This window comes from Pagrus pagrus (genome assembly GCF_965226575.1).
Source record: "Pagrus pagrus genome assembly, chromosome: 4".
NCBI classification, from domain to species: Eukaryota; Metazoa; Chordata; class Actinopteri; order Spariformes; family Sparidae; genus Pagrus; species Pagrus pagrus.
The window spans coordinates 11,748,542-11,773,182 of NC_140188.1; the positions used below are offsets into that span (position 1 = coordinate 11,748,542).

At 41.4% G+C, this 24,641-nt stretch overlaps 3 protein-coding genes across 3 annotated transcripts; all 3 read right to left on the reverse strand.

The window, feature by feature from the left end:
• Window positions 1-4,104, reverse strand: LOC311255774 (extracellular calcium-sensing receptor-like; the record flags this gene model as incomplete). The annotated part of the gene is made up of 9 exons (XM_084350423.1): window positions 3,980-4,104; window positions 3,454-3,748; window positions 3,211-3,297; window positions 2,739-3,008; window positions 2,247-2,453; window positions 1,884-2,159; window positions 1,211-1,438; window positions 995-1,118; window positions 1-911 (listed from the first exon to the last, which is right to left on the reverse strand). The coding sequence occupies exons 1-9, from the start codon at window positions 4,087-4,089 to the stop codon at window positions 1-3; spliced, it is 2,508 nt and encodes an 835-aa protein (XP_084206549.1). The 5' UTR covers window positions 4,090-4,104.
• A 4,403-nt stretch (window positions 4,105-8,507) lies between these two features.
• Window positions 8,508-12,614, reverse strand: LOC311255776 (extracellular calcium-sensing receptor-like; the record flags this gene model as incomplete). Its single annotated transcript, XM_084350426.1, has 9 exons — window positions 8,508-9,421; window positions 9,505-9,628; window positions 9,721-9,948; window positions 10,406-10,681; window positions 10,769-10,975; window positions 11,206-11,475; window positions 11,675-11,761; window positions 11,919-12,213; window positions 12,415-12,614. The coding sequence occupies 9 exons, from the start codon at window positions 12,612-12,614 to the stop codon at window positions 8,508-8,510; spliced, it is 2,601 nt and encodes an 866-aa protein (XP_084206552.1).
• A 2,095-nt stretch (window positions 12,615-14,709) lies between these two features.
• LOC311255777 (extracellular calcium-sensing receptor-like) lies at window positions 14,710-18,892 on the reverse strand (the record flags this gene model as incomplete). Its single annotated transcript, XM_084350427.1, has 9 exons — window positions 14,710-15,623; window positions 15,707-15,830; window positions 15,923-16,150; window positions 16,597-16,872; window positions 16,958-17,164; window positions 17,452-17,721; window positions 17,921-18,007; window positions 18,160-18,454; window positions 18,684-18,892. The coding sequence occupies 9 exons, from the start codon at window positions 18,890-18,892 to the stop codon at window positions 14,710-14,712; spliced, it is 2,610 nt and encodes an 869-aa protein (XP_084206553.1).
• Between the last annotated feature and the right edge of the window lie 5,749 nt (window positions 18,893-24,641).

Genomic DNA, 24,641 nt, shown 5'->3' on the forward strand with positions numbered 1-24,641 from the left:
CTAGGTTTTGATTTCCCGACCCATGATTGCCTTCTTTGTGTTCCTCTCTGGTCTCAGCAGGATTATGTAACATTTGGGTCCAAACAGTGCCACCAAGAGACCAAAACTGGAGGCCAGGATGGCAAATACCTCCACTGTGTCTGCATATTTGCCTGGTGAGCTGATATAAGCAGGGACAAAGGCCACCCACACAGCACAGAAGATCAGCATACTGAAAGTGATGAGTTTGGCCTCATTGAAACTATCTGGAAGATTCCTTGCTATGAATGCAATCAGAAAACTGAGGGAAGCCAATGAGCCAATATAGCCCAGTAACACTGCAAAACCAACTGTGGACCCAACTGCACACTCATAAACAATCTTATCATTGTAGTATTGAGTGTTTTTATGAGGAGTTGGTGAGGCAGATACAATCCAGGCAGTGCAGACTGCTGCCTGAACAGAAGTGAGAACAATAACTGTTCCTCTCTGCTGCAAAACACCAAACCACTTCAGGCTGGTTCCACCTCCTGGCTTGGAGGCCTTGAACACAGCCAAAACCACCATGGTTTTTACCAGAATACATGAGATACAAAGCACAAAGCTGATCCCAAACGCTGCATGTCTCAGCTGGCATGTCCACAGTCTGGGATGACCGATAAACAGCAGTGAACACAGGAAACATAACTTAAGAGACAGCAATAGCTGGAAACTCAGTTCTGAATTGTTGGCACGTACTATGGGTGTGCTTTGATGATAAATAAAGATGGCCAGGACAACAGCACACATACATGTGCCCAGCAAGGAGGCAACTGTCAAGCCGATACCCAGAGGCTCATGGTAGGAGAGAAACTCTGTTTCCTTAGGAACACAGTGGTCACGCTGGGGGCTGGACCAGAAGTCCTCAGGACAGCTGGTGCACTCCATGGCATCTATGAAAAAAGGAACAGACCTGAGATACTCTCTATGTTTATATTGTGTCTCAAAACTGCAATCTTTAAAGTTAAAAACCAACCAGTTTTATTGCTGATCTCCCCCTCAGAACAAGGAATGCAGTCAAAACAGCAAACAGGTTCCCCTTTCTTTCTGGCCATGCGGGTACCTGGAGGACAGCTTTCACTGCACACTGAGCGGGGTGGCTATAAGGAGAAAAATAAGTATCTGTTATCCTCCATTACTGTACACTGCTATAATGAGTTAACTATGGTGCGTCTGAAAAATCCAATACAACCTTTTTTGATTCAAAGTTCCAGAAGATTTTGTCTTCATCAATTGTGAGTTCTTCATCTTTGGAGGCCGACGTCTTGAACTCACCCACATTTTGAATTTCAGTTCTTCCATCAGGGAGCCACAGCCAGTTCATGACGTCATAGATTGCTAAGGCGTCACCATTCTCATCAAATGACACTTGATCACCAAATGTTGTTGTTAAGTTGACCTTTTCCAAATAATACACTAGCTATAAAGAGACACACAAAAAAAACATATAGTATAGATTAAACCTTAGAGACCTACAAAGATTTCTGGCATGCCTGACCCTCCTGTATTTATTTTGTTTTTTCCTTGTTCTAGAGGTCGACATCCAGTAATGGCTCCTTCCAACCCAGATAGTATCACTTCCAGTGGTTGATTGGGTTGTTGAGGGGTACAAAATAATGCTCTGTGATCATTGTGAACTTGTGAGTATCTAGAATATAATCATCAGATTGCATACTACACTTGTGAACATATCAAAACAAGAACCTATCACTGAGCTGATAATACCAACCACTGTCATCATCCAGTAGTACGTAATTTCCTCTCACTATTTATTTTGCAAATTCCAACAGTAGTACCACTTTGCAAGAAACACTAAACCGTATGATTTAGTCATATAACAGACCGGGCATTAACTGATATCACACCTGCCATGGCTCCAGTTCTTTCAAATTGCCACAGCTGTGCCCGCTGAAAGGCCCTCTCCCTGGCTCACACTGCAGCATGTCATCAAGGGCATAGGCCAGAGCATTCACAGCCTTGTACACATTATACTCTAGCCTGAGATTGGAAACGTCCAACAACTCAGTCTCCACATCCTCTAGATTTTCCTGTCCAGTACATAATGGTCCCCCAGCCTCCACCCAACCTGCTGGAGGTGGTGTGAATCTACATTGAAATGTAAATTCCCAAAATTGGCTTACCTGAAATATGTTCAAAACAGTCTTACAAATGATGACTATATATTTTTCCTGCAATTACCAGATCAGATTGCACAGTAAAACTCTCACTATGCTATTTCCATAGCTGTTGTTATGGTGTAGGTCAGGACGTATTTGTAGGAGGAATTCCCTGAAGCCCGGCATTTCTCCTCGACGGATGGCAATGCCCAGTGTGCCAGCCAGGTACGGCATGAGATCAGGGGTCTGGAGGACAGTAGCAGCTGTCCAGGCTTCACTGGCCATCCACTGCAGGCCTGTCACATTCTGCCTCACCACCTGTGTATCAAATAAAATATATAACTCCATAATGCCACGTCACAAAAGTATTGTCTAGAGTATCTGCTCACACTCTAAAACACTGCCATGTCACAAAAGTATTGTCTAGAGTATCTGCTCACACTCTAAAACACTGCTAACAGGGCATTGAACAAATATAAAGTGTGACATATTAAAATAAATATAATTGTGACTGGTCAATATGTTATTGCAACATAAATCTTTCAGTTTGATAAATAAAAAAAATAAATAAACACATAATTTAGGTTGCTGTTCAAGCCCAACCTCTTCCATGAGGTTAATCACGTAACTCTCATGTGCAAACACAATGACCACACGAGCTGTGGATTTCTTCATCACATCCACAATCCTCCTTAGTTCAGCTGGGCCATTGTCCCATGGCAACACCTGTAAGTAGGCAAGACAACCTCCACCAGAGTGTGCCAGGTCAGATTGGAAGGATTGAGCAGCGTGGAGTCCATAGTCATCATCACTGACCAGCAGACCTGCCCAACTCCAGCCAAAATGCTTCAGTATCTGAATAATAGCCTGCACCTAAGTGAATAAAGAGATTAGTGCACAGGCTGAAATAATCTTTCTGTGGAAAACATGCTAGAAAAGTTTCACTTTGTATCATATTTAGTTAATGCTTTTCAAGGAATATAACTGTTTTTGCAGTGCAGAGACGTTCTTTCTTGTGAATGTTTAACTGCACATCCTTTTTTTATGCATTTTCATTTTGCTAATGGATGCTCACCTGGAAAGCATCACTTGGGATTGTCCTAAAGAAGGATGGAAACTTCTGCCGGTCACTCAGACAGGAACATGTGGCAGCATGACTCACCTGTGGAAGACACAGACTGTACATCCTGAAAACATTCAAAGCCTTTTCCTGCTCTTTTAATCTTTGATGGTGACTCTATATTTACAAGTGACATTAAATCTGAGATCATATCAAAATGATCAAACAGAATTACTGGTGGCAAATTGGCAAACTTACCATAGGTACTCTGTACAAACCTAAGACAGAGGAGATGGCAATAGAATGTGTAGAAAAAGCATCACCCACAATCCCTATGACTGGAGGGGTTCCTGCACAGGTCTCTTCTAATATAAACTGCTCCTCTTGACCACTGACTGCGGATAATCCTGCACGAAATGCAATCCCTAGTTTGACACAGTTATCGTAAAGACTGTATCCCAGAGTCACATTAGGTAGCAGCTTGGTGTTTTTGTTGATCTCATCAATAGCAAAGGCCATGGTCTGGACCCTCCTAAATCCTACAACATCAAAACTAACACAAATACCACTATTAACTATTGAAAAATACAACATACAGTAACTGTGACAACATGAACGCATTGCACAAGTACAGATTTTTACAAACAATTATGTCAGTTGAATGTCAACAATTACTTACAATAATTCAATAGATACAACTGTAGGAAAATTAACAGAAATACATATGACTCTTGCAATTGATTTTCCCCAGTTTTTGCTTTTGCCACTTCCCTGAGAGACTCACCCGTGACAGGTAGGCTGTTGTGGGTCTGAGGTAAAAGACAGGTCAGGAAATACAGAGAAGAAGTGGATTCGAAATATCCCACCTAGAACCACATCTCCAGCTTTGTGCATCTCATTTAGATGAAACCGTCCCTGTAACCGGCAGGAGGAGGAATAAAGAGGGGAGGACACAACAGAAGAGAAGTAGGAATACAACAACATGAAATACATGAGCGAGAGCAATTTCATATCTAAAAATGCCCACATGACTTTCCTCCTGTTCATCCCTTTTCTGAGCCCAGTCAGTTTTATTGCTGTCAACCTCTTTTATTGACTTGCAGCATTGTGTAATCTCAAGCACCACCCAATGGGCTATAAGCAACAGTAGGAGCAGGGCCTGGAATTATTTTATTTTCAGATTAATTTTGAGCATCGGGGTAAAGCCAAAAGCAACATGTTACAGTAATATATTTCTTTTAAGGCTTTATGGCCAAGACTGGGACCTACAATGTTACATATTGTTAATTTATCACTCATGACTGCTGTCCCTGCTAGTTTTAAGTTTGCTGTGGTTAAGCCTCTACTCAAGAAACCATTTTTGACCCATGATCTCTAAATAATTATAGACCAGTATCCAACCTTTCCTTCTCTAATGTCTTGGAAAGACTTGTGTCCCACAAACATTCAGGCTACCTACTTCATGTTAATCTTCTGGAACCTTTTCAATCAGCCTGTCATTCAACCGAAACTGCACTTACTAAAGTGGTTAATGACATTCTACTTACTATGGACTCAAACTCTACCTCTCTTGAAGTCAGTTTGGCACCTCTGGCCTGGCTCTCGCTTGGCTAAAGACTTACCTATCGGAAAGAACACAATGTGTTTCTTATAAAATGACTACATCAATATGCACTGATTGTTGGGACCACAGATGAAGTCGTTCATTGTGGATTTCAAAATGGACTCTGAACTGATCTCAGTTTCCAAGAATTCGCCAGTCTTCACACCTAGGTGCAAATTCAGCTTTGAGCTACTATTGGTCAGGGTGACAGACCCCCCCATTGACCAGATAGTCCAAACTCCAGCTGCTTCCTTTGTTCTTTCTTCTCCACCTTGCTCCCCATGTGGCTGCCTGCCTTCAAGTTCTCTTCTCCTGGATTCTTCTGGGCCTGACAGCTGCTGAGAGATGCTAGCTACATTTCCAGCAGGCCCAAAGAACTTCTCACAGCAGCGATGCTTGGTCCTGCTAGTATTCAAGCATAGTTAGTGCCAGCAGCTGCAACGCAAAGCTTACCAGATAACTACACAATCCAAGGAACATGATGCAAGTGAGCACCAAGCTGCTATCCTTGCGAAGGAAAGGGGAGACCAGTTTCCTCCAACTGCTGTCTTTAATCAGACCTTGCACAGCAAGAACAGCATTGTTCAACATTGGAATTACAACCTTCTCCTGCTTGGCTCATCAGCCAAGGAACTACCAGCACCTTTCCTTCAAAGACTGGAAACGTTGAACTGGACCCAGATAGCACATAGCATAGCATACCACGGCTAATCACGGTACTTTTTAACTCTTTTTAAATTTGATGTTAGTTGAATTGTGCTTCACACAGACTCAAGGTGTTTGCATGCAATTAACCATCTTCTCTAACTTGGCATCACGTGACACACACACACTCCTCCCGCCTGGACCATATCACACCCAAATGTGATATCAGTGAGCACATGATGTGAGCACCACCATTGTTTCTTTGTTCTCTCCTATCAGTGAAACAAGTACTGATTCACCATCTTGGACCTGAGTCCAACCCTTCGATCAGCCATCTTGTAGTCCTTTTTCATCAGCCATATTGTTTGTACTCTTTCTTTGTCCATGCAGTGCGGTGTGGTACTTTGAACCCTAGCTACTTTGCTTTTGTTCTTCCAGACACACACAGACACACACATACACACACACACACACACACACACACACACACGCACACACACACACAACTGTATATAGTACATGTTAGTTAGATTGTGTGTTTTCATATTTGTGTGAAATAAAATACTTTTGAACCTTCATGCTGTGTACTTAATATTGTACGAGACTGAATGTTGCCAACCTCTACTCTGTCAAGGAATCCAAAATCCTTTGACCATTACTAGCCGTTATGGTAATTTTGGTTAATTATTAATCAGACTTACAAACTGACAGTTTAGTACCTTTTTATGAGACCAATTTGGTGAATTGGTCTTTTCCCTTCTTCAAGGTTGGTGCCCCGAGGTGATCTAATGTAATTTGGATCTTATTATTTATCATAATGATTATCACTCATAATAATTAATTATTATTGATAGCCAAATTTAACCCAAATCTCCCTATTAATGTTGCACGAAGCACTACATGACGTAAAGTATGGAGTTCTGTTCTGGCCCTTTCCTCCTCTCTTTATATATTTAACTTCTTGGCCAAATTATTCAGTTATGGAGTACATTAACACTGCTATGCGGATGATACTCAGCTGTATGTGCCCATAAAAGCTGATGAAAACTCTCAAATCACAAAATTAGAGACCTGCTTGTATGCTGTGAAGAAATGGATGTCGGAAAACATCCTGCTCCTGAATTTGGATAAAACTGAGATGTTGGTCATTGGCCCTCAACAGAGACACCACTTTGATCAGGTTACAGTAACTGTTGACAACTGTGTTATTTCTCAAAATTCAACTGTCAACAATCTTGTTATTATATTTGATTTTACCCTCTCTTTCAATCAGCACATCAAAGAACTTACCAAGATTGCTTTTTACCACCTGCGCAACATAGCTGAAATTAGGTCCTTCCTGTTTGCAATGCATTTTGTTGGGGTGTACCGTGTGGGAGCACGAAAAGATTTCAAATGGTTCAGAATGCTGCAGCTAGAGTCTAAACACATACAAGAAATGTTGATCATATTACACCAATCCTAGCCTCACTGCATTGGCTCCCAATTCATGTCAGAAAAGACTTTAAGGTGCGGCTGGTGACAGACAGAACTGTAAATGGTCTTGGCTCATCGTACAGTACATGTCTGATCTCATTATACAACTATATTCCACCTCTGGCATTATGCCCTCAGAATTCAGCTGGCTGCAGGACTTTTTCCCATTATGCCCCCTTTCTCTGGAATAACCTCCCAGCTGACATCAGACAATTTGGCACTATTGAGGCCTTTAAAACTAAACTTAAAATTTACTTCTTTGACTTAACCTTATTTATTCCTTGACTTAGACTGCTAGCCTCCTCAGTGGGTTGGTCTCAGTCTCAATGAGTCTCTACATTGTCCTGCCAACGAGAAACAATCTGTTTATTCTGATTAACACTGCATTTCTCTAATTTTAGTTTTTTTGTTTTCTGTTCCAACAAGCTGCTATACAGGTTATTTGGCCATTTTGTAGAAAGTAACTAAAAAGTAGTGGAATAGGTAATATATTACTCTATACAGACAGTAATATTGTAGGATAATATAATTCTAGAAAATAAAGTAACTAGTAATATGTAATATGTTGCAGTTTGAAAGTAACTTGCCAAACACTGCCAGACAACAGACTGTTATTAGATAACTGTACTGTGAACAGTGCAGTAACATTATGGTATGGAAGCTGTCAAGATACTGCAATTTTATTTTCCACTATTAGCACCTTAATAGACTTCCTTAGAGGGTAATTTGCAACACAACAGAACTGTACTGCAAAGTAAAATGAAAACCATCTTTATTTCCTTCCCGTTAGATCCTTTTTAGACTTTCTTAAAAGTGAATTTGGCATACATTAAAACAGAAGAGAACTGGAAATAAAATGAAAACCATCTTTATTTCCTATCTGTTAGTTCCTTTGAAGACTTTCTCAGAGGCTAAGTTGCGACAGCAACAGGATTGAAACATAAATTAGAGAGATAACACCTCTGTTACTTCGGACACACCTTCTTTGGCAGGTCCAGTATAACTCGATACTTCTGACAAGCATTTCCAGTCAAATGTAGTTCTACATTACATGGCATGAAAAGTGGCAAGAGCATATAGCATCAGCTGATGTATGTTAGTGGTCTGAGCATTGTGGATGCATGTGGCTATATGTGAATACCTACAACCTCCTGAAAACTGTGGAGAACATCAGCCTACAAGGGATGTGTGAAGCAGTAACCAGATGTGGACCGGTGTTGTTGGACTTAGGGCATGTTTATCATAATGAACATCATATGACCCTGCAAGCAACTGAAACTATGTTTAACACAACAGTCTTTAATTGCACCAATGAAAACCAATCCATCGTTACATAAGATGCTGTAGAATAACTAGAATACATTTCATATTAATTTCACATCCTTGTGGGTGAAATCCTTTACGTCACCTACATGACACAGGTTACCTACGTACCTACGCCTACACCAGGACGTGATATGTGATATAAGAGAACATATGTAATGTGAGTTAACTTACGTGATTTAGTTAAAATAAGTGAAGTTTGCATGTATTTTTTTTATTGTTTAATACAAAAAAGATTAATTCTGTCTCATGAAGATAATTGCAGTTACTGGGTCTGGTTTTCCCGACCCATGATTGCCTTCTTTGTGTTCCTCTCTGGTCTCAGCAGGATTATGTAACATTTGGGTCCAAACAGTGCCACCAAGAGACCAAAACTGGAGGCCAGGATGGCAAATACCTCCACTGTATCTGCATATTTGCCTGGTGAGCTAATATAAGCAGGGACAAAGGCCACCCACACAGCACAGAAGATCAGCATGCTGAAAGTGATGAGTTTGGCCTCATTGAAACTATCTGGAAGATTCCTTGATATGAATGCAATCAGAAAACTGAGAGAAGCCAATGAGCCAATATAGCCTAGTAACACTGCAAAACCAACTGTGGACCCAACTGCACACTCATAAACAATCTTATCATTGTAGTATTGAGTGTTTTTATGAGGAGTTGGTGAGGCAGATACAATCCAGGCAGTGCAGACTGCTGCCTGAACAGAAGTGAGAACAATAACTGTCCCCCTCTGCTGCAAAACACCAAACCACTTCAGGCTAGCTCCCCCTCCTGGCTTGGAGGCCTTGAACACAGCCAGAACCACCATGGTTTTTACCAGAATACATGAGACACAAAGCACAAAGCTGATCCCAAATGCTGCATGTCTCAGCTGGCATGTCCACAGTCTGGGACGACCGATAAACAGCAGTGAACACAGGAAACATAACTTAAGAGACAGCAGTAACTGGAAACTCAGTTCTGAATTGTTGGCACGTACTATGGGTGTGCTACGATGATAAATAAAGATGCCCATAACAACAGCACACATACATGTGCCCAGCAAGGAGGCAGCTGTCAAGCCAATACCCAGAGGCTCATGGTAGGAGAGAAACTCTGTTTTCTTAGGAACACAGTGGTCACGCTGGGGGCTGGACCAGAAGTCCTCAGGACAGCTGGTGCACCCCATGGCATCTATGAGAAAAGGAACAGACCTGTGATACTCCATATGTTTATATTGTGTCTCAAAACTGTAATGTTTAAAGTTAAAAACCAACCTGTTGTATTGCTGATCTCCCCCTCAGAACAAGGGATGCAGTCAAAACAGCACACAGGTTCCCCTTTCTTTCTGGCCATGCGGGTACCTGGAGGACAGCTTTCACTGCACACTGAGTGGGGTGGCTACAGGGAGAAAAATAATTATCTGTTATTCTCCATTACTTTACACTGCTATACTGAGTTATTCATGGTGTGTCTGAAAAATTCAATATAACCTTTTTCGATTCAAAGTTCCAGAAGATTTTGTCTTCATTAATTTTGAGTTCTTCACCTTTGGAGGCCGACCTCTTGACCTCACCCACATTCTGAACTTCAGTTCTTCCATCAGGGAGCCACAGCCAGTTCATGACATCATAGATTGCTAAGGGATCACCATTCTCATCAAATGACACTTGATCACCAAATTTTGTCGTGAAGTTGACTTTTTCCAAGTAATGCACCAGCTACATAGAGATATGAAAAATGACAATGAAAAAACAAACAGGACAGATTAACCCTCGAAGACCAAAAACAATTTTTGGGATGCCTGAACCTCCTGTATTTATTTTATGTTTTCCTAACGTATTCTAGCAGTTGGCATCTAGTATACCTTTTCCAACCCAGATACTGTAACTGTCGGTGGTTGACTAGGTTGTTGAGGGTTACAAAATAATTCTGTGTGATCATGGTAAACATGGGATACCCAGTATTCAATTATGAAACTGCATAATACACTCATGAACATACCAAAACAAGAACCTATTACTGAGATGATAATACCAATCACATCCATCACCCAGTAGTAGGTAATTTCCTCTCACTATTTATTTAGCAACTTGCAATTAGTAGCACCACTCTGAAGGAAACACTAAACCGTATGATTTGGTCATATAACAGATCGGGCATAAACTGATATCACACCTGCCATGGCTCCAGTCCTTTCAAACTGCCACAGCTGTGCCCGCTGAAAGGCCCTCTCCCTGGCTCACACTGCAGCATGTCATCAAGAGCATAGGCCAGAGCATACACAGCCTTGTACGCATTATACTCTAGCCTGAGATTGGAAACGTCCAACAACTCAGTCTCCACATCCTCTAGATTTTCCTGTCCAGTACATAATGTTCCCCCAGCCTCCACCCAACCTGCTGGAGGTGGTGTGAATTTACACTGAAATGTGAATTCCCAAAACTGGTTTACCTGAAATATATTCAAAACAGTCTTACAAATGATGACTATATATTTTTCCTGCAATTACCAGATCAGATTGCACAGTAAAAGTCTCACTATGCTATTTCCATAGCTGTTGTTATGGTGTAGGTCAGGACGTATTTGTAGGAGGAATTCCCTTAAGCCTGGTATTTCTCCTCGACAGATGGCAATGCCCAGTGTGCCAGCCAGGTACGGCATGAGGTCAGGGGTCTGGAGGACAGTAGCAGTTGTCCAGGCTTCACTGGCCATCCACTGCAGGCCTGACGCATTCTGCCTCACCACCTGTGTGTCAAATAAAATATATAACTCAATAATGACACGTCACAAAAGCATTGTCTAGAGTATCTGGTCATACTCTAAAACCCTGTAACAGGGCATTGAACAAATATGAAGTGTTACTTATTAAAATAAATATAATTGTCACAGGCCAATATGTTATTGCAACATAAATCTTTCAGTTTGATAAATAAAAAAAATAAGACATATGATTTAGGTTGCAGTTCAAGCCCAACCTCTTCCATGAGGTGCATCACGTGAGTCTCATGTGCAAACACAATGACCACACGAGCTGTGGATTTCTTCATCACATCCACGATCCTACTTAGTTCAGCTGGGTCATTGCCCCATGGCAACACCTCTAAGTAGGCAAGACAACCTCCACCAGACTGAGCCAGGTCAGATTGGAAGGTTTGAGCAGCGTGGAGTCCATAGTCATCATCACTGGCCAGCAGACCTGCCCAACTCCAGCCAAAACGCTTCAGTATCTGAATAATAGCCTGCACCTTTGTGAATAAAGAGATTAGTACACAGGCTGAAATAATCTTTCTGTGGAAAACATGCTAAAAAGGTTTCACTTTGTATCATATGTAGTGAATGCTTTTCAAGTAATATAACTGCTTTTGCAGTGTAGAGACGTTATTTCTTGTGAATGTTTAACTGCACATCCTTTTATGCATTTTCATTTTGCTGATGGATGGTCACCTGGAAAGCATCACTTGGGATTGTCCTAAAGAAGGATGGAAACTTTTGCCGGTCACTCAGACAGGAACATGTGGCAGCAGGACTCACCTGTGGAAGACACAGACTGTACATCCTGAACACAATCAAAGCCTTTTCCTGCTCTTTTAATCTTTGATGGTGACTCTATATTTACAAGTGACATTAAATCTGAGATCATATCAAAATGATCAAACAGAATTATTAGAAGGCAAATTGCCAAACTTACCATAGGTACTCTGTACAAATCTACGACAGAGGAGATGGCAATAGTATGTGTAGAAAAAGCACCACCCACAATCCCTACGACTGGAGGGGTTCCTGCACAGGTCCCATCTAATAAAAACTGCTCCTCTTGACCACTGACTGAGGATAATCCTGCACGAAATGCAATCCCTAGTTTGACACAGTTATCGTAAAGACTGTATCCCAGAGTCACATTAGGTAGCAGCTTGGTGTTTTTGTTGATCTCATCAATAGCAAAGGCCATGGTCTGGACCCTCCTAAATCCTACAACATCAAAACTAACACAAATACCACTATTAACTATTGAAAAATACAACATACAATAACTGTGACAACATGAACACATTGCACAAGTACAGATTTTACAAACAATTGTCAGTTGAATATCAACAATTACATACAATAATTCAATAGATACAACTGTAGGAAAATTAACAGAAATACAGTTTTTGCTTTTGCCACTTCCCTGAGAGACTCACCCGTGGCAAGTAGGTTGTTGTGGCTCTGAGGTAAAAGATAGGTCAGGAAAGACAGAGAAGAAGTGGATTCGAAATATCCCACCTAGAACCACATCTCCAGCCTTGTGCATCTCATTCAGATGAAACCGTCCCTGTAACCGGCAGGAGGAGGAATAAAGAGCGGAGGACACAACAGGAGAGAAGTAGGAATACAAAAACATCAAATACATGAGCGAGAGCAATTTAATATCTATACATCCCCACATGACTTTCCTCCTGTTCATCCCTTTTCTGAGCCCAGTCAGTTTTATTACTGTCAACGTCTTTTATTGACTTGCAGCATTGTTGAATCTTCAGCACCACCCAATGGGCTATAAGCAAGAGTAGGAGTAGGGCTTGGAATTATTTTAATTTCACATTAATTTTGAGCATAGCAAAACAAGTGGTGGAACACTATGTCTTCCCATCTATTTTACTTTGCACTGACTTTTGCATGACAACAGACAACAGTGTTGGGGGGAACACATTTCAAAAGCAACATGTTACAGTAATATATTTCTTTTAAGGATCAATGGCCAGCACTGGGACCCACAATGTTAAATACTGTTAATTTATCACTCATGACTGTGTAGGAGATACACTACTAATAAATGTAATTTATTAATCACTTGAGATTAGTGAAGCACTCGTGAATCGGCGCACCACCTCCGTTCTTTTATCTCTTTGACTAATCTGGGGGAAATTAATCAAATTCGACTAGACAAGGTTAACTTGAATCAATATCAATCAATTCTAATCAATTTCAGATCAATTCATTCAATCTCATAACTTAAGTAGTGACTTCTACACACAGTTACCATTGGTTCTCCACATTAAAATAAACCTGCACAGACAACACCATGGAGTTAAATATATTTATTTGGCTAAATAGTTCAGAGTAAATAAATGAAATGACAAATAAACAAATGACAAGATTAACAGGTAACAGAAAGAAGTTGAGTCTGTAATGACTAATGTAATGAGTTTATGAGTGAAATATGTGCAGATGGTGAAATTGCAGGTAGGGTGAAAGCATTTAAATATTAAGAGAATAATTGAAAGCTAACGGAGCCCTAACCAAATTGCTCCTAAGCTCAAAATCAAAGACAAAGACACCAACTCATATTTCATATGTGTGAATCCAGCATGATGAGGGATGGTTAAGCCTACTTTATTTGAAACATTGTCTTGTGGAGTCAGCAGGCTGCGGCTTTCGTCTCCAGCGGCCTTTCTGTCACTCAACTGCAAGCTTGCAGTCTCGGTCCAATACCCAGCTGGATGGCACTACTCGTGAGCGTTGGGGGCAGAGCCGGTTCGACTGTGCAAAAGAGTCTTTCTTTTCTTGGTAACCACTCACATGGTTTCTTAAACTGCTGGTCGCCGTAACGTCTTCGTTAATGATGATGGTCTTGATGAAGAGGACGAAGGTGATGGTGGTATTCTTTGGTAACATGGTAACATTATGATATGGAAGCTGTCAAGATACTGAAATTTGATTTTCTGCTACTAGCACCTTAATAGACTTCCTTAGAGGCTAATTTGCAACACATCACGACAGAACTGAACTGCAAAGTGAAATGAAAACCACTATTATTTCCTTCCTGTTAGATCCTTTTTAGACTTTCTTAGAGGCCAAGTGGCGACACCTTAAACGGGACCGTAACATAAATTAGAGAAATAACACATATCTGTTACTTCAGACACACCTTCTTTGGCAGGACCAGTACAATTCTATACTTCTGACAAGCATTTCCAGTCAAACGTAGTTCTAAATTACATGGCATGAAAAGTGGCAAGAGGATAAATCATCAGCTGATGTATGTAAGTTTTCTGAGCATTGTGGATGCATGTGGCTATAAGTTAGTACCTACAAACTCCGCAAAATTGTGGAGAACATCAACCTACGAAGGATGTGTGAAGCAGTGACCAGATGAGGACTGATGAAGTTTGACTTAGGGCACAGTTTTATTAAAATGAACAACATTACACGAATGAAAACCAATCCATTATTATATACGATGCTGTAGAATAACTGTATCCAAGCGGTAAGACATTTCATATATATTTCATATTCTTGTGGGTGAAATCTTTTGTATTACATACATGACATAAGTTACCTGTGTGACATAAGCTACCTACGTACATAATGTACGTGACATAATAAAACATATGTGATGTAAGTGAACTAACATAATAAAGATAAGATAGGTCAAATTGACATTTTTTTGTATTGTATATAGAAAAAGTTTTCATTCTATCTCATGAAGACAAGTGCAGTTACTGGGTCTGGATTTCCCGACCCATGATTGCCTTCTTTGTGTTCCTCTCTGGTCTCAGCAGGATTATGTAACATTTGGGTCCAAACAGTGCCACCAAGAGACCAAAACTGGAGGCCAGGATGGCAAATACCTCCACTGCATCGGCATATTTGCCTGGTGAGCTAATATAAGCAGGGACAAAGGCCACCCACACAGCACAGAAGATCAGCATACTGAAAGTGATGAGTTTGGCTTCATTGAAACTATCTGGAAGATTCCTTGCTATGAATGCAATCAGAAAACTGAGGGAAGCCAATGAGCCAATATAGCCCAGTAACACAGCAAAACCAACTGTGGACCCAACTGCACACTCATAAACAATCTTATCATTGTAGTATTGAGTGTTTTTATGAGGAGTTGGTGAGGCAGATACAATCCAGGCAGTGCAGACTACGGCCTGAACAGAAGTGAGAACAATAACTGTTCCTCTCTGCTGCAAAACACCAAACCACTTCAGGCTAGCTCCCCCTCCCGGCTTGGAGGCCTTGAACACAGCCAGAACCACCATGGTTTTTACCAGAATATATGAGACACAAAGCACAAAGCTGATCCCAAACGCTGCATGTCTCAGCTGGCATGTCCACAGTCGGGGACGACCAATAAACAGCAGTGAACACAGGAAACATAACTTAAGAGACAGCAGTAACTGGAAACTCAGCTCTGAATTGTTGGCACGTACAATGGGTGTGCTACGATGATAAATAAAGATGCCCATGACAACAGCACACATACATGTGCCCAGCAAGGAGGCAACTGTCAAGCCGATACCCAGAGGCTCATGGTAGGAGAGAAACTCTGTTTTCTTAGGAACACAGTGGTCACGCTGGGGGCTGGACCAGAAGTCCTCAGGACAGGTGGTGCACCCCATGGCATCTATGACAAAAGGAACAGACCTGAGATACTCTATATGTTTATATTGTGTCTCAAAACTGCAATGTTTAAAGTTAAAAACCAACCTGTTTTATTGCTGATCTCCCCCTCAGAACAAGGGATGCAATCAAAACAGCACACAGGTTCCCCTTTCTTTCTGGCCATGCGGGTACCTGGAGGACAGCTTTCACTGCACACTGAGCGGGGTGGCTACAGGGAGAAAAATAAGTATCTGTTATTCTCCATTACTTTACATTGCTATACTGAGTTATCCATGGTGTGTTTGATAAATCAGATATGACCTGTTTTGATTCAAAGTTCCAGAAGATTTTGTCTTCATCAATTGTGAGTTCTTCACCTTTGGAAGCCGACCTCTTGACCTCACCCACATTCTGAACTTCAGTTCTTCCATCAGGGAGCCACAGCCAGTTCATGACATCATAGATTGCTAAGGCATCACCATTCTCATCAAATGACACTTGATCACCAAATTTTGTAGTGAAGTTCACTTTTTCCAAGTAATACACTAGCTTCATAGAGAGATGAAAAACCAAAGAGGACAAATTAAACCACAAAGACCAAAAGCAATTAATGGGATGTCTGACCCTCCCTTATTTAGTTTGTTTTTTCCTAAACTATCCTAGCACTTGGCTTCACGTAATTGCTACTTCCAACCCATATACTGTAACTGTCCGTGGTTGACTAGGTTGTTGAGGGTTACAAAATAATTCTGTATGATAATGGTAAACATGGGGGTACCCAGAATTCAATTATCAAACTGCATACCACACTTATGAACATATCAAAACAAGAATCTATCACTGAGCTAATAATATTAACCACTGACATCATCCAGTAGTATGTAATTTCCTCTCACTATTTGTTAGGCACATTACAATAAGTAGTACCACTTTGCAAGAAACACTAGACTGTATGATTAGTCATATAACAGATGGAGTGTAAAGTGATATCACACCTGCCATGGCTCCAATCTTTGCAAATTGCCACAGCTGTGCCCGCTGAAAGGCCCTCTCCCTGGCTCACATTGCAGCATGTCATCAAGGGCATAGGCCAGAGCATACACAGCCTTGTACACATTATACTCTGTCCTGAGATTGGAAATGTCCAACAACTCACTCTTCACATCCTCTAACTTTTCCTGTCCAGTACATAATGTTCCCCCAGCCTCCACCCAACCTGCTGGAGGTGGTGTGAATTTACATTGAAATGTGAATTCCCAAAACTGGTTTACCTGAAATATATTCAAAACAGTCTTATAAATGATGACTATATTTTTCTTGCAATTACCATATCAGATTGCACAGTAAAAGTCTCACTATGCTATTTCCATAGCTGTTGTTGTGGTGTAGGTCAGGACGAATTTGTAGAAGGAATTCCCTGAAGCCTGGTATTTCTCCTCGACGGATGGCAATGCCCAGTGTGCCAGCAAGGTACGGCATGAAGTCAGGGGTCTGGAGGGCAGTAGTAGTTGTCCAGGCTTCACTGGCCATCCACTGCAGGCCTGTCACATTCTGCCTCACCACCTGTGTATCAAATAAAATATATAACTCCATAATGCCATGTCACTAACGTATTGTCTAGTCTCCTGAATTGTACACAGTACACACAAGCGATGTCTTACTTGTTCATACACAGATGCAATCCTGTGTTTTACACAGTATTTTATGAGCAAAGTGATGCATATCACCATAACCACAGTTTTGTGTAATTTGTCTGAGTAACTCATTGTTTGTTATTGCAACTTCAATCTTTCAATTTGATAAATAAACAATAAAAAAAGACATAATTTAGGTTGCAGTTCGAGCCCAACCTCTTCCATGAGGTTAATCATGTAACTGGCATGTGCAAACACAATGACCACACGAGCTGTGGATTTTTTCATCACATCCACAATCCTCCTTAGTTCAGCTGGATCATTGCCCCATGGCAACACCTCTAAGTAGGCAAGACAACCTCCACCAAACTGAGCCAGGTCAGATTGGAAGGATCGCGCAGCGTGGAGTCCATAGTCATCATCACTGACCAACAGACCTGCCCAAGTCCAGCCAAAATGCTTCAGTATCTGAATCATAGCCTGCACCTAAGTGAATAAAGACATTAGTTTGCAGGCTGAAATTATCTTTCTGTGGAAAACATGCTAAAAAGGTTTCACATTGGATTATATTTAGTTAAGGCTTTTCAAGGAATATAACTGTTTTTGCAGTGTAGAGACGTTATTTCTTGTGAATGTTTAACTGCACATCCTTTTATGCATCTTAATTTTGCTGATGGATGGTCACCTGGAAAGCATCACTTGGGATTGTCCTAAAGAAGGATGGAAACTTCTGCCGGTCACTCAGACAGGAACATGTGGCAGCAGGACTCACCTGTGGAAGACACAGACTGTACATCCTGAACACATTCAAAGCCTTTTCCTGTTCTTTTAATCTTTGATGATTATATTTACAAGAGAAATTAAATCTGAGATCATATCAAAATGATCCAACATAATTACTAGAAGCCAAATTGGCAAACTTACCATAGGTACTCTGTACAAACCTAAAACAGAGGAGATTGCAATAGAATTTGTAGAAAAAGCACCACCCACAATCCCTATGACTGGAGGGGTTCCTGCACAGGTCTCTTCTAATATAAACTGCTCCTCTTGACCACTGACTGCGGATAATCCTGCACGAAATGCAATCCCTAGTTTGACACAGTTATCGTAAAGACTGTATCCCAGAGTCACATTAGGTAGCAGCTTGGTGTTTTTGTTGATCTCATCAATAGCAAAGGCCATGGTCTGGGCCCTCCTAACTCCTACAACATCAAAACTAAAACAAATACCACTATTAACTATTGAAAAAAATCAACATACAATAACCATGACAACATGAACACATTGCATAAGTACACATTTTTCAAACAATTGTCAGTTGAATATCAACAATTACTTACAATAATTCAATAGATACAACTGTATGAAAATTAACAGAAATACATATGACTCATGGAATTGATTTTCTCCAGTTTTTGCTTTTGCCACTTCCCTGAGAGACTCACCCGTGGCAAGTAGGTTGTTGTGGCTCTGAGGTAAAAGACAGGTCAGGAAAGACAGAGAAGAAGTGGATTCGAAATATCCCACCTACAACCACATCTCCAGCCTTGTGCATCTCATTTAGATGAAACCGTCCCTGTAACCGGCAGGAGGAGGAATAAAGAGGGGAGGACACAACAGGAGAGATGTAGGAATACAACAACATGAAATACATGAGCGAGAGCAATTTCATATCTAAAAATGCCCACATGACTTCCCTCCTGTTCATCCCTTTTCTGAGCCCAGTCAGTTTTTTGCTGTCAACCTCTTTTATTGACTTGCAGCATTGTTTAATCTTTAGCACCACCCAATGGGCTATAAGCAACAGTAGGAGCAGGGCCTGGAATTATTTTAATTCCAGATTAATTTTGAGCATACTAAGACAAGTGGTGGAACATTATGTCTTCCCATCTATTTTTCTTTGCACTGTCTTTTTCAGTGCGTTACAGTAATACATTTCTTTAAGCGGTAATAGAGTAATACGCGCTAACAAGTAAATTGAAGCGCTTAGTGTTGTTTTATCAAGAATCCATCCACACTGCACATGACCGCGACCTTCCGCCACTGAAAAAAAAAGACACTGTGTGACTGCTATGAGTCATATTTTGTAGGCCTAACGATGAAGCCTAATACTCTGAGCGCACTTTAATTAACATGAATTTACTTGACTCACATAAACCCACGCATTCCTTGTTCTCTGGACTATACTAAAAAGGCATAGAAAAATATTTTTTTGTCTTGTCATGTCATTATGGGCTACATTATTGAAGGTATAGGTCTATTGTGTTTCATATGACTAAGTCTATGTTGTATTTGGACTATTTTGTGTTTTTTTTGTGTTCTGTGCTTCTGTGTGTTTCAGAGGTGCTTTTGAGTTGCTGGCAAGAGCTGATACCTATTCCACACCTGCCGCATATTGAGGCAATCAGCGCCAGGATAAAAGCCCTGGTCTCTTCTCCATTAGCTGCCAGATTATTTCAGATGCGGGATATGGTCCCCCAGTGTAACGCTCGTACCTATAAGTGCTTATAGTGTGTTTTTGCCCTTCATCCTCAGATATCTAATTTGCTTCTCTATTTCACTTTGCTTCCTCCAGTCATCATCTCACTCCTGGATTTCCTCTGGCCTACCAAGACCCAGCCTCCTGCACCTCTGCCACCAGCCAGCGTCACCAAGACTCTCAGTGCCACGCTTACCCCTCGAGCCTAGCCCATTCCACCGTGAGTTGCAACATCTACTTGACAGGGCCTCGAGCCTTTTCCTCAGCCCTGTACTGCAATATACTCTGCTGTGTTCAATGAGCTCCCTCCTAATTACATCCCAGCTTCTGGTGTCTGCTTTTGGGTCCCTCAACACCATACTACCCAGTGTAACAGAATAATCTGGCCAAGAAATGGACCCAGCAGACCCAGAGGCTCTACAACAAGCTCTGAGCGCTTAAGGCATCATCGTGGACATGAACACAAGGTCCGGGGAGGTCATGGAATCCCTTCAAGGCCTCTGTTCCAATGTTTCACAACTCGGCACTCAACTTAACCAGCTGTCTACGCAATCATGTCCACCGGTCTCTCCTCCATCTTCCACCTCGAGTAATCCACCTGTTCCCTGCCCAGCCCCCCCTTCCTCCTCTCCCTCTAGAGAGCTCTTTGTTCCCACCTAAATACTGTACAGATTTTTGGTGACACTGATTTTTTTTTTTTTTTTTTGGTGACACTGTTGATTTACTGTCTCTTATCTGCACTGACATTTTAGCATCCATGTTGACAAACCTGAGGGACTAAACAACTGTGTTGTGTCCTTGATAACTTTGGACTTTGAGAGTGACACATTGTGTACACAAATGTTCAAACTGAGGTCATCTCAAAGCGCTACATTACTGAGAACACCAGTGTCATATTCATTGAGGCTTTCTCTTCCACATCTCCCCTCTCCAGGTTCTCTGTCAATGACCTTGTAGATCATTTGAGTTCTAAAATTACAAATGTTATTGATGGCATTGCACCTACTAAAGTGAAGGTGGTCTCTAGTAAGAAAGGATCTCCTTGGAGAAATGCCATGCTGGTCAAAATGGAACGTTGAAAAGCTGAGCACAGGTAGCTAAAAGACAAATCTCCAGGTTTATTTTGACATTTATAAAGAGAGACTTGACATTTTTTATTTAGAACTGAAAAAGTCAAGGCAGTCCTTCTTCTCAGAGATTATCACCCAAAACAATAATAATGCATGTGACCTGTTTGCTGCTGTCGACAGGATAACAAACCCTCCTTTGCCAGTAGCCTCTGAATATCTATCTACCAGGGCCTGTAATGAATTTGCATCCTTCTTCACTCCCAAAATTCAGAAAATTAAACAAGCGGTCAGTGCCACCGTACCAGGTAGGAGGTGTGTTCATGTGTCCCCAACTCAAATACCATGACACAATTTGATCTAATTGTAGCCCTGTATAAAATTCATATACAGTAGGTTACAGTGCATACAAATTGAGTAAAAAATATAATAAGATGATGTTTTACAAATAATTCATGATATAAAGAGGAAAAAGTTCATGATAAATACAGTTCAAGGTATTAAAAATGGTTAAAATATATGCTGTATAAAAGTATAAATATAATGTACAGTTTAATAAAATAGACTATTCACAGTTAAAAAGATAAATAAATATTAAGGTCTTTAAGTTCATTTAAGTTAATAAAATAACTGATCCGAGAGAAAAAAAAGAGATGAGGAAGCAGTGTTCACGTGTGTAACCTAACTTGTTACCTGTCGTGTCAATTAGTTCATTTCTGTTTTGCCTTTGGTTGTTATCGAGCTCAAGAGCCAATCAGAATGTATTCGCTGTGTAAGGGGCGGGACTATTGGTGCAGGTTAGTGTGATGTGTAGTGAGCATGCGACAGGAACTGTCTGTGTCCAAATTCAGGGGCTGCATCCTTCGAAGGGCGCATTTGAAGGCCAATTACGTCACAACGCTGCGCGAAGGCTGTCCAAATTCGAAGGCTCCTTCAAATGCAGCCTTCTTTTCCCTGTTTTCGGAGGACGGACCACAACTATCATTCGTGGCCTCCCATATCCCAAGATCCTTTGCGTGCCGCTCCTCAGTCCCGAAAAAAGAAGAGGGAAAGCAAGAAAAATGGCAACATCAAGCGGTGCAGACTTGACATCTAAATGTAAGTACTGGGTTTATACTCGGTTTTTACTCATTTGAACATCCATTGCCAGATATGTTAAACTTTAGCGGACTTTCAGTTAAAATAAGTGGCGCTGGTAATGCATTAGCATACGGCATAAATTAGCATTATGCTGTTGGAAGTAAAGCCTTAAAAGCCTTCACTTTCAAAATGTTAGACGTTTAGAAAACCATAAAATCCATTCAGAAAACCATAAAATCCATTCAGTCAACTCTCTTTCGCGGGCCCGGGCGGCATTAATCGTGCCGTAACGGTAAGGGCGGATGCTCGAAGGATGCAGCCCCTGAATTTGGACACATTCACAGACGCTATCGTCCAGAGAGCTATCGTCTGGAGTTCAGAGTGGGAAACATTTAGGAATTATCGAGGTCGACTACCCGTGGTCCTGTTATTGCTCTTCTATGTGACCCGCAGAAGGTGAATAATGTATATGCCATGATTTTTAGAGCTGTAACTTAATGTTGTAGTGGAAAAGACTGGAGTGTAATGCATTTGGCCACCAGCTAACTAGCGTAGCATCCCGTGTTTTGATAGCATAGCTTTAGCATGTTGCTGATTTCTAAATGCTAAAATGGGCTAACGTTAAGTCAATACGATATAGCGTGATGATATTATGGCTCAACAGAGTTCATGTAATTAAAGGAGACGGACACTGTGAAGAGAGAGAGAGATTGAGACGGTTGCTGGTGGATGGACCCTGCTGTTTATTCTTCCCCTGATTTCGTCGTGTGCTGCTGTGTTTGGATTTGTGACTGCCATCACCCACATCTGTGACTGCCATTGCCTTATTCCCACCTGCTATCCCCTTTGCCCCTCACTTGGATCCGTGAGTATCGAACTAACATGACAATGCACATGCTTTTGTTTTCTGCTCTTGACTGAGTGAAGCGGCCATAATAGTTTTTAGGCCTCACCGCACCCGAGCGTCATCACAGGCCTGCAACAGAGTTTTTGAGTTTATCCTTTTGGTGTGGGCCCACATGTGATAAATGTGAATTTGTTAAAGTTTATAGGAATAGTTTTTTGTTTTGTTTACCAGAAACCTGTGAAAGGTAAAGATTTTATTTAATTCCTAAAACAATTTAAAGGGACACTGTATTTTATTTCTGCATTTAAAAAAGATTCTCATTTACATGTATATTGTGCATTTATTTTATTTTATATTTCACTTCCTGAGAGAGGAGCTAACAACAATTTAGTTTATTTTTCTTTGTAGATAAACACCTGTGAAGATTTTGTCTCTAAAACACAGTCGTGGTGGTCCTTAAAATTTAATTAGAAAAACTCACCAAGATTTAAATTAATGTAAGATATTTTCCTGAGATCATAATAATCATTTTTCCCTGTTTTGGTACGAACTCAAGCCCAGTCTCACTTTAGTAAATAGTTTATTATCCTTAAACTAGAGACCTGGGTTACACAATCAATGACAATAACCTGCAAGACATAATACAACATTTGAAATCTTCCTCCTGATGCCTCGATACATTACCAGCAGGGTTCTTCAAAAAAGTTTCAGACTGCATTATTCCAGATCTGCTCCAAATTGTCCAGATCTCTTCTCTCAGGTGTCTTCCCACAAGCCATGAAAACTGCAGTTATTAAACCTCTCCTGAAGAACATTTAGCCACATCGGTAATGAATAATTACAGGCCCATATCAAACCTCCCAATTTTCAGTAAAATTGTTAGATATTTTTCAACAGCTGAACAATAACCTAATAATAAATGGCTGATTTCAACCACATCACAGCACTGAGACTGCTCTTGTCAAGGTCACAGGGACAAGCGAAAAGGGTTATTCTAGCCGCAGAGTAGCTAGCTCCTCCTCCAGCCAACCTTCTCCCTCTTCCCCTGAACAACGTCCTCCCCTCTGCCCTACCACCAGACTCAGAGCTCACCGTGCTGCACAGGAGGACCCCATGCAACTTGGGCGAACACACCTTTCCCCAGAAGAACGCCAACGACAGTTCTTAAACAGGTTGCACATCTATTGTGGTCATTCTGGACATTTCCTCGCTGCCTGCCCGTCAATGCCAAAAGGGAGGGCTCGCCAGTGAAAGAGAGCTCGCTGGTGAGCCGGACCACTTCCTCCTCTGGCTCTCTTTGTCACACCAATCTCCCTGCCTCCCTCTTGTGGTCACGTGAGTCTCTCCTGTTGAATGTACTTATTGACTCGGGAGCTGATGACAGCGTTATTGATGCAGCCCTAGTCGAGCAAGCTACCATCCCTATTGAGCCTCTTGAGACCCCTAAGACTGTAAACACCCTCGACAGCAGATTATTGGCCACAATCACCCATTGCACACTCCCTGTTACTCTGATTATTTCTAGAAATCACTGTGAAAGAATTCAACTGCTCCTTATCCCCTCCCCCACTTCCCCTTTGGTGCTTGGACTTCCATGGTTGAAACTCCACAACTCCCATAGTGATTGGGCAGCAGCCTCCATTGCCAGCTGGATTGTCTACTGCCACTCACAGTGTCTCCACTCTGCTGCTTCTACCCACAGGACGCCTGCTACCACTCTCCCCGCCCCTCCTGATTCATCTCTAGTGAGTAGCCTGAGTACCATGACGTAGCCCAGGTGTTAAGCAGGGAGCTAGCCCTGTCTCTTTGTCTGTACCGACCTTACAACTGTGCCATAAACCTTCTCTGCAGTACATTAACGACTCCCTAGCTGCTGGGCTGATCAGACTGTCAATTTCACCCCTTGGAGCAGGATTCTTCTTTGTTGAAA